Source organism: Nannobrachium achirus, assembly GCF_963921795.1.
Source record: "Nannobrachium achirus genome assembly, chromosome: 7".
NCBI lineage: Eukaryota > Metazoa > Chordata > Actinopteri > Myctophiformes > Myctophidae > Nannobrachium > Nannobrachium achirus.
In genome coordinates, this window is record NC_137816.1 from 7,332,216 (window position 1) to 7,343,287 (window position 11,072).

The 11,072-nt window shown below is 46.5% G+C and overlaps 1 protein-coding gene across 1 annotated transcript in view; it reads left to right on the forward strand.

Annotated features, from left to right (window-relative positions):
- Nucleotides 1-9,757, forward strand: part of efl1 (elongation factor like GTPase 1) — a 168,283-nt gene extending 158,526 nt beyond the window's left edge. Inside the window, exon 24 of the mRNA XM_080729556.1 lies at nucleotides 9,563-9,757. Coding sequence (XP_080585682.1) covers nucleotides 9,563-9,751 — 189 coding nt within the window. The 3' untranslated portion in view covers nucleotides 9,752-9,757. The remainder of the gene's footprint in view (nucleotides 1-9,562) is intronic.
- The last annotated feature ends 1,315 nt before the right edge of the window (nucleotides 9,758-11,072 follow it).

The window sequence follows — 11,072 nt, forward strand, 5'->3', positions numbered from 1 at the left end:
CTGTTGTCATAGGACCCGTTTTGACCATCTGTTTGCCTGTGTCCATTTATGCCCATATATGGAGATATCTGTTATCTGTTTGTCTGTCAGCGTCCATTTTATGTCCATATATGGAGATCACTGCAGATATAGTTCTGGGTCCATTTTATGCCCATATATGCCCATATATGGAGATATCTGTCTATTTGCGTCCATTTCACGCCCATATATGGAGATCTCTGAATCTGTCTGTCTGTGTCCCTTTATGCCCGTATATGGAGATCTTTGTGATTCTGCGTAAATTTTATGCCCATATATGCCATTTGCGTCCATATAGTTCTGGGTCCATTTTATGCCCATATATGCCCATATATGGAGATATCTGTCTATTTGCGTCCATTTCACGCCCATATATGGAGATCTCTGAATCTGTCTGTCTGTGTCCCTTTATCCATTTTATGCCCATATATGGGGGCATTCATTTTATGCCCATATATGGAGAACGCGCGTGCCCGTGGGACGAACGGTTCTCATATGGGGGCATTCATTTTATGCCCATATATGGAGAACGCGCGTGCCCGTGGGACGAACGGTTCTCGAGATACGCGGATTACCTACATACACACTCACAGAGATTTTTTGTTGACTCATGTGGCGTACGTGATGTCAGAGCCTTTTATGAAGTGATGTCACAATGAGTCAGAGCTTTCGCCGATTTCCTCAGAAACAGCCTGATGTCAACAATCAACCCCGCATAAGGAGATTCCGAACGTTTCGCGCCGGTTCGGGAAAACCGCGCGTCGGGTCGGGTCGAGACCCGGCACTGCACTCCGTGCCGCGGCGGGGAACGCGCGTGCCGAATCTGAAGCCGGTGGGACGAACGGTTCTCGAGATACGCGGATTACAGACAGACACACACGCAGACAGACAGAGACTTCTCGCATTTATAGATAGATGATAATGGTTCTTAATTAGTCCCAATTATTAAGTATAATACTTGACCTTATTGCGACCGAAGGTCGCATATACTCTGAAGAATCGTGTCGCTTGAGTGTCCGAAGCCTCGTGACCGTCCTTCCGAAGCCTCTGTGATGTCAGTGTGATGTCAGCGAGTTGTGACATCACTTCCTGTACAGGGCAGCTACACGAAATGTGGATAACACTATATATGGAGATAGTCCAGTCCATCATGTCATATGGGACTACCGTCATAGAAAGTAGCCATTGTTAGGCCGGAGTCAATGGCTGTCTGTCTGACTGCCAAGTCTGCCATTGACTTGCAGCGCATGAACGCCGCACTGGAGCGTGAAAACCAACAGGCCTGATGGAAAATGATACATGGCCGCAGGCTTTGTGACGTCCCACATCTTATGTGCTGGGCATACTACTAACCGACGCCAAGGACCTCCAGAGGCCATACAAAGAGTATCTAACCCGAGGCCCCTTACTAAGTAGCATACATTTACAACATACCTTCTCCAAAAACATCAATATTGAACTCCATATGTATATGGATACATACATGTATTTTTATTAATAAAGGATAAAATAAAATAAAAATGCCATAGATGGGCATTCCCAAAAGCAAAATCCCTTTATGCCCATATATGGGGATTTCTGATGTCATCAATCTCTGGCCCTAACTAGCTCAAAAGCCTGCTTTACTCTGATTTACACCCTACCTTTCCAGATGATGACCTATTGGGTACACACTTATGTCCAAATATAGAAATCCCAAGGCATCAAACCTAAGCTTGGCTTTACTAATTAACATATGTTTCATGCCCATATATGGAGATCCCTGTCCCAATGTTATCAATATTAAGGACATATCTGGAAATGCCCATATTTGGTAATGTCCACATATGGGCATGTTTTGACATAACATAGTCAGGGAACTCCATGTATGGGCATAACATTGATTCTGTGAGTGTGCCATGATTCTGTGAGTGTGCTGAGCTCCTAGGGTTGATACCCTCACAAAAACATGAACAAACTCCCCCCAGAATGACAACAACTAGAATCGTCAGAGAAACGCTGTGGTTGGCCAGATTGTCAAGAATTGGCGCGACCTCGCCCTTTAGGGCGAGGTTGCATGTCACCCTGAGGTCGCATTCCACCCTTGGGTGTCTTACTAGTATATGTTATGAGCCGACTCGGCGCCGTTACCGACTTATGTGCCGTTATGGACAGAATAGTAAATCTTCAGCCCCCCCGAATTTCGTCACCTCCGCGCAGTCCAGGGGAACACAACAGAGCGCTCCCTACCTCCGGTTCAGCCAATCACAAGCTTCCACTGCCGATAGCGGGATGCTGTTTTGATACACGCGCTAGAATGAGTCAACCATCTGGCGATTGTAGGGGGGGGGGGGGGGGGGGGGGGGGCGCTCTGATTAATTTATTTTTCCCCTGTTAATGTGAAATTAGTCATTTCTGGGAGCTGTGGTTCCTATATAGTTACCTCATCTCATGCTGGGAGACCCGCAGTGTCCCTGGAGTCCTTGTTGTTTGTGTGTGTGTGTGTGTGTGTGTGTGTGTGTGTGTGTGTGTGTGTGCGTGTGCGTGTGCGCGCGCGTGCGTTTGTGTGTGTGTGTGTGTGTGTGTGTGTGTGTGTGTGTGTGTGTGTGTGTGTGCGTGTGCACGCTGAGATCAAGAGGTGTCCGTTCCAGGTCGCTGGTTCTAATTGGCTGAGTGTCCGAGAGCCCCTGGTGCTCACTAATGAGAGCCTGCAGTGTACTGACAACACACATGCACGCACACACATGCACGCACGCACACACACACACATGCGCCTGAAATGTGACCACGTCATTGTGATAAGATGGAAACATAATATCCACAGTAAACTGCTGTGTGTTAATTGAACTCTTAGAGTGTACAAATGCAACCGAAAGGACCAGTGGTGGAAAAGGTGCTCTCATTTTGTACTTTCAAAAGTACAAAATGATTTCAAAATGTACTTGAGTAAAAGGTATGACATTATTGGCATCAAAATATAAGTACCAAAAGTGAAAGTACAAAATGTTTGAAAATAACAGATCTACAAGCTCACAATGCAACACGTTGTGAGCTTGTAGATCGTCTATTTTGTTTGTTTATGTGCTATTGGCCTATATAGGACACAACAATCAGTGGTGTGTTCCACCGTGTTACGCTTTAGCCTATACGTAGTATGACATGCAGAATAAAAACAAAAAGCTTGGCCCTCTCCATTTCATCCATTGAAAACACACAAGCATAACCACGACCACACACATGTCAGCATTATTGTATACCCTCCAAAAAAATCTAGAACACACCACTGACAACAATGGACATATTATGTCCATTTATGGTAAATTATTATGACCTGCTTCATACATGCATTCATGCCTTTTAATGTTTGATATAATAATTTCTCTGCCAGTCCTTTATAATGGATGGATGGATGGATGTTATTAATTGATTTGGAATTATATTTCAGAATCTGATTATACTAATATACCCAGACCTCCCTGACATGGCTCCCTTGCGAGAAGATGAATATATAGGAGGCAGGCTGGCAAGGTGAAGTGTTTGTTCGTATCATTATTCTTTTTTTATTCTTTTTTGAGCATCTGTCTCATAAGAGCAATATTCTAGATAGACCTTCATTCAGCCCAGGACACTATTGAGGACGAGTTAGTCATACTGTGTAAAACCTACAAGTGGCTTGAGTAGATGGAAAATGGGCAAAATCCACTCAAAACAAATGGATGGAGAAGGACACAGCAGCCACTCAATTTCAGAAATAGCTACAAATGAAAAACAGCTGAATTACTTCCTGTTCTGTTCCTTTGTACCCTGCAAATATCTTTTTTTTTTTTCTTTTTTTTCTTTTTTTTTTTAGATTTGTTTTTGGGGCTTTTATGCCTTTATTGGATAGGACAGTAGACTGACAGGAAATGGGGGGAGAGATGGGGAACGACACGCATCGAAGGTCGTCCGGATCGGGAATCAAACCGACGACGCCGCCATGCATCCATGTGGCAATGCCTAAGTGGCCAAAGTAAAGTCACTGTCGGGCAGAAACCTCGTATCTCCAAGTTTCAAATTTGTAAATTTTTTTCGCAAAGCAAAGCCCTGCTTCATCATACAAGGCTGTCGCACAAAAGTAGTGAAAACAGCAGATCTACCGCGAGGCGTTGTGTGCTTGTAGATCTGCTGTTTTCACTAGTTTAAATCATTTTTAAAATGGTTTTGGACATACAAGGTTTCCACCCGACAATGACGAAATATAACTCATGTAATTGGCCCACTGGCTTGTCACTTGTCATGATCTGAAATGGCAAATCTTTGAGTAGCAGCAGCGCTATAGAGAGATATCTCTCTCTCTATAGTGCGCAATGAGGGCCTCTACAACTCTTTTTCCCGGGCTGAATCAGGGGCCCAGCATGTCCCTGGTCATCTTGAAATTGTCTCGAATTTCGGTCCATGTGTACCATGCCCTCCTGTCACACATTTAAACACTGGACACCACCGCCCCAGCACCTCCGTTCTGCATGTCTGCAGCATATAGACCCCCCCCCCCCCCCACCAGCCTTGTCATTGTCACCCAGCCATTGTCTCTTTGGCCTTGTTAAAAGTTGTCTGTCCGATTTGGTTAGTGCCAGTTATGGGCATTATTATTATCTCCAGGCCGACCCCAGCAGACGCTTACTCACCACCAGACAATGACAAAGGGTTTGTAGTGAACCCCCCCCCCCCCCCCCCCCCGCCCCCCCACAGCACACTGCTTCAGAGCTGCTGTGAACTGCTCCGAGCTGATGTCAGCGTTTCTTCTTCTGACAGCGATTTGATACGGCTTTCGGGGATATTCTCATTAACATATGAATAAAGTACGGAGCCAGGGGCGCGGGGAGAAGATTTTTTAGAATGTTGTATTGTGTGTGTAACCGGAGGGGGGGTGGGGTGGGGGTGGGGGGGGGGAGGTCCACTGATCCTGGACGTTTACATTAGATTTCCATCACAATGGAGCCTTTTGTTGAGTGGCGAGCTGCAGGACCTTGTGAATGAGTCTTGTATCATGGAACACTGGAACACTGGCCCTGTTCGTACGTGTGTGTGTGTGTGTGTGTGTGTGTGTGTGTGTGTGTGTGTGTGTGTGTGTGTGTGTGTGTGTGTGTGTGTGTGTGTGTGTGTGTGTGTGTGTGCACCTTTCATTGTGTCTGGCCAACTGTGTGTGTAGTACTTTTTGCACTGACTTTTTTTTTTCTTTTTCTTTTTTTTTGTCTAGAAACATGAGCCGGGGTGAGCGTCAGCCATTTTGTAATTACATTTAACCCATTAAGACCCTGAGGCCGACCAATGCTAGAACAGTTTTTTTAACAGTTTTATGAAAAACTTATGTTTGGAGCGGAGTGGTCTTCTAACTTTTTCATGCCAAGGACCCCCAAAATTATACGTAATTGGCCACGGTCTCCCATCTCAAAATGTTTAGTTCCAGGGACCCCCTGAAGCAAAAGCGGCAGATCCACAAGCTCATAGCGCGGGGCACTCGGTGCCGCGCTATGAGCTTCTATATCTGCTACTTTTGAATAGGCGAAGTATACAAAAATAAAGTTAAAGTGTTTATGTGGCACAGGTGCGTTCCCGACCGTAACGGCTTAAGGTTAAGTGCGGATCAGGAGAGGAAGTTATAATGTCAATGGGAATTCCGCGTAAGTAATAGCGCCGCGGATGAGTCATATCGCCTCATTTCTGGTTGTTTGTTCGGTGGAGAGCGAGAGCAGACAGGAGTGTGCATTTCGAGAGTTGCAGCGTGGCGTACAACAACGAGGGCTGTGCCCTATACACGCGTGCACGTATTTCTTCCGTGTGCCCGCACATGGGTAAACATGTGAGTAGGGCATTCACCAAATATTAGAATATTCGAATATCAAAGTCACTATTTGACGTTGTTCACCGAAGTCGAATATTCGCTTTTTTTATTTTTTTATATTGTTTTCTCTTTAAAAAATATATAGTTTATAAAGCTTGGCTAGATAGGAAGTCATAAGAATGAGTTGTCAATGCCCCTGGTGGATGAATTTTGGCCTCTTGCTTACTTAATATTTGACAGTTTGGCCAGTCCTGTTGAATATTCGACTATTCGAATACTTTGAGGTCGAATAATTCTAATACTAAAAACCCCTATTTGTGAATGCCCTACATGCGAGAGCCTGCGCGTGTGTGTCAGTCAGTGTACATGTCCATGGATGTTGGTCGGCCCCTGTGTTCGCGTGCGCTCGTGCGTGCGTACTTGTGTCCTTTGCGTCAGTGGCGGCCCCCTGCTGTAAGCGTGTTCATTCATTCAGTCAGTCACCCCCAGTGAAGCCCTTTACTGTCGAAGCAGCCCCCTCCTCCCCCCCTTCCCAAACTAGACCCTATTGTGCCTTGGCATATGCTGCTCACGTGGTGTGTGTGTGTGTGCGTGCGTGTGTGCGTGCGTGCGTGCGTGCGCACGCTCTGTAATCCGTCCGTTGTAGTTCCCTCTCTGCCATCTGTCCTGGTGCAACTGGAGCCTCTGTCTTCCTGGGCCCCTCAGGACCAGGTGCAAGGGCCCGTTGTTGTACGCTGGTACAGTAATTGTACTCTCCATGTGTGCGCTAAGTGAGTGTGTGTGTGTGTGTGTGTGTGTGTGTGTGTGTGTGTGTGTGTGTGTGTGTGTGTGTGTGTGTGTGTGTGTGTGTGTGTGTGTGTGTGTGTGTGTGTGTGTGTGTGTGTGTGTGTGTGTGTGTGTGTGTGTGCGTGCGTGCGTGCGTGCGTGCGTGCGTGTGTGTGTGTGTTTTGTGTGTCGGGTCATGGCATTGAAGCTGCGTGTGCAGGGACGTGCTGGCCATTGGGAAAAGCGGGACAACTCCTGAACGGCCGGTTCATTCCCGGCCGGTCCAGGCCGGCCATTAGGAAAAAATAAAAATAAAATGTCGGCATTCGTTCCATTTTGGGGGCTGGGCGGCCAACAAAGTAAATTGTCACTGTCGGGCAGAGTATCTCCAAGTTTCAAATTTGTAAATTTTTTCGCAAAGCAAAGCCCTGCTTCATCATACAAGGCCGTTGCACAAAAGTAGTGAAAACAGCAGATCTACAAGTGTGCTTGTAGGACGGCTGTTTTTACTAGTTTAAATCATTTTTAAAATGATAAATACAAAACAAACGGTTTTGGACATACAAGGTTTCCACCCGACAACGACGAAATATAACTCATGTACAGTAATTGGCCCACTGGCTTGTCACTTGTCATGATCTGAAATGGCAAATCTTTGAGTAACAGCAGCGCTATAGAGAGAGATCTCTCTCTATAGCGCGCAATGAGGGCCTCTCCAACTCATTTTCCCGGGCTGAATCAGGGGCCCAGCACGTTCCTGTGTGTGTGTGTGCGTGCGTGCGTGCGTGTGGCAGCAGTAGCGTGGCAGCAGGCATTGCGTCACCCCCTCAACCCCCTCTGGAGAGAGCTGCCTGTAAATCAGGACTTGAGCTCGTGCACACGGCCTTGCATGCACAAACACGTACGTGCGCAGCACACACACACCAACATTTAACACCGGCTCCACTCATTTCCCTCGAGACACAGTGTCACAGCTGTGGATAGAATGAGGTGGCGTGCATGTACGGGTGTTTGTGTGTGTGTGTGCGTGCGGCCGCGCGCTAGTGTGTGGCTTTGAAAGGCTTGATACACCACTCGTTGCACGCGGTGTTGCGCATCGCAAAATAGCCGATCTACAAGCTCACAATGCATCGCAGGCAGGGCGACACAGGCAAGCAACATTTCTAAAAGGGCGTTTTGGTGAAAATATTGAAAATAGCAGACCTCCAACGCATTGCGCGACGCGTTGTGAGCTTGGAGGTCGGCTATTTTCGGTACTAAATAACACACTAAACTAAGCATACAAAAGGCAATACTGAATTTGGTGTGGATTTCTGGACAGCGAGGGCAATTCTTTCAACATAAGACGCTGCATTCAAGTTCAGGAGAGTTTGGACAAGGCAATTCTCTTGAATGCTGCCTTCAGGTATGGCATGGAAAGAGGGCGTTTACATCTCTTTCACCATGGTAAAAACTGCATTCGTGGTCTGGAGAGGGCACTTTTTACAGACAGGCAAAAGGGCAGGGGCTCAAGCCCCCTTTGATGTCTATGTGTGCACGTGCCTGCACAGTCTAGCCTCTACTTGTCAATCCACCGTGAGTTTGATAACAGAAGTATCTATTGTCTATTCATTGTCTTGGGAGAAATCCAACTTTGACAGACTTTGCAAGAGAAATAAGCAACCAGATCTAGGAAAACACGCCCAGAAGAAAGCGAGTAGACCACATGAGCACTACCTACTGTATTAGACGTGCTGTTTTCATAATAGCTAGATTTTAAAAACGCAACCCGGAACTATACCAACATGTACAAGTGGCTTTCCTGAACACGAAGCCCAAAGTCGCTTATAATAAGCAGACATGCCCTCCCCAATGCCTTATCCCAAGGGTCTTCAACAGGGGGTCCGGGACCCCTAGGGGGTCCTCAGAGTTACTACAGGGGGTCCTCCAAATCTTTGTGTGATAGAAACCTTTTTCTATTATATATTAACCACTTGATCTACAAGCTCACAACACCTCGCACTGCGAGGCGTTGTGAGCTTGTAGATCGGCTATTTTTGGCAAAGAGGTTTGGTGTAGAAGGGAAAAGGAGCACACCAAGTACGGAGTAAAAGGTCACGTTTATTAAGTATTGGCAGTTCAAGTGGTTAAATATCTGAAATCACAAATTGTCATGAACCCAAAATACACTGATGATCGTGCTGTCAAGCGATGAAACTATATGGAATCTATGAGAAGGTTGTGGGGGGTCCCTGCTTCAATCTCTCTCTCAACCAAGGGGTCCTTGGCCTGAAAACGTTGAAGATCCCTGCCCTATTCCTCTTTCTTTCACTCGTTCAATTCAATTCAATTCAAAGGGCTTTATTGGCATGAGAAAACATACGTTTACATTGCCAAAGCAGAAGTGTACACGATACAATACAATCAGAACAAAATATGTACAGGTGAAAACAGTTTTCATGCATCACGGTTAAGTGCAGGCAGAACAGGGATATATACAATGGTGGTTGGGTTCCATTTGATATCCTTCTCCTATCACAGCAGCTCACGAATCTTGCTGCTGTGTTTGCACATTGTTTTACTTCACCCAGCAGGTATGGGAGTTTTTCATCATTGGTCATATTTTCAAACTCCTTGGGTGGTTATGATCTGTGGGAAGTATGTGTCTCTGATGTCTTGGTACAGCGGACAGGTGGTTAGAAAGTGTAGCTCCGTTTCCACTTCATTTTGTGTGCAGTGGGTGCAAAGTCTGTTTTCTCTAGGGAGCCAGGTATGCCTGTGACGTCCTTTCTCGATTGCAAGACTGTGCTCACTGAGTCTGTACCTAGTCAAGATTTTTCTTTGTTTTGGGTCGGCCACCTTGCTCAGGTATTCTGCCATGGTGTATTCTCTGTTTAGGGCCAAATAGCATTCTAGTTTTCTAATTCTCTGACTCCCACTTTTCCTCTCTCCCTCCTTTCCCTCTCTGTCTCTCTCTCTCTCTCTCTCCCTCTCCCCCAGGTGATCAGCAGTGACCCTTACTGGGTCCCCACCACCGAGGAGGAGTACCTGCACTTTGGGGAGAAGGCCGACTCGGCCAACCTGGCCCTCAGGTACATGAACGGCGTGCGCAGGCGTAAGGGCCTCTATGTGGACGACAAGATAGTGGAGCACGCCGAGAAACAGAGGACTCTGGGCAAAAACAAATAGGAGACCCAACAACCCTCCCACGACAATGTCTTCTGGCTGTGTGTTGTGTGGACAGCAGGTTTTCTTTTTTTTGGGGGGGGGGGGGAGGGGGTTTGCCTTGCGTAACTCCATCAGCTGTTAATATAATTCATTTTGCAAAAACAGGTTGTAACTGTTTTTTTCGAAAGTAAGATGGAGCATTAAAGAAATATTTTCCTCAACCTTCCTCTTGTCGAGTCATTGAAAATGTCACTGCAACACACACACATCGCCAGGTATTCATTCATTCATTACAGTGTTATTATATTTATTATTTTCACAGGCAACAGGCCAGGATGTAAGGAAAAAGCACATGGCCAGTATCATATCACCTTGCAATGGTCAGTTCTGTCTGTGACGTTAGTTTTTCTCCATACATGGAGTTACGTGCTCAGACGGACACTCATACGGACATGGGGACCTACACACAAAGCCGGACGTAGGAGCTGTTAGCACCGCTCAAAGTTTGTATCCATCCTTACCCAAAGACGACGCCATATCCGTGTTTTCAGTGATTTGCTGAAAACACTGATATGACGTAGATCTACTTCTTTGGCAGTCAATGTGTTAATTAACACTAGACTTCCCCATTCTACATTCTACATTCTACCTTATTATACTGAAGGTGGGGTGTGTTGTATGAGAATTGAAAATTGGGTGGTGGAAAATAATTGCCATCATCTCAAATAATTATTATGTAAAGATTGTCATGGCCTACAGTAGCTGGGAAGGTGCTAAAGTGAACCACCGCAGGGGTTCTCGCTGCTGCCTAGAGGTATTACGCTGCTGAAGGCACTCTCCAAGAGGAGACGAACACAGCCGCGGCAGAAAGCTGCCGCAGAGAGGTTACGTACCAGAACATACCGCCGACACCGACCTCTTCCCGCTCTCCCGCTGGCCCGAGGGCGCCAGTGCATCCCCATTTGGTCATTTTGCAGCGATGTCTTATTCATGTTTCAACGCTGCGGCAGCCATAGGAGATTTATTGCGGTAATTAAGCGCAAGAGAGTAGCAGATCCATATGCAGCTCTTGCACCTGTCTGCACGACTGCAACAGAAGATTATTCAAGGTCTCTTTTAGGCTCTCCGTCAAAGAAAGCGCGGGGGTCGATGCCCGCAATGCCTGGAAACGGCCTTACACCTCTGCATGGCCTATAAGCCAGTGGTTCTCAACCTGTGGGCCGTGACCCCCAGGGTGGTCCCCAGATGATTTGGGGAGGGGGGGGTCCCCAGATGAAAAGTGACAGTAAAGTGGCAAAGGACTTTTAAGACCTTTAAAAAATTACATGAAAAAAGACCATTA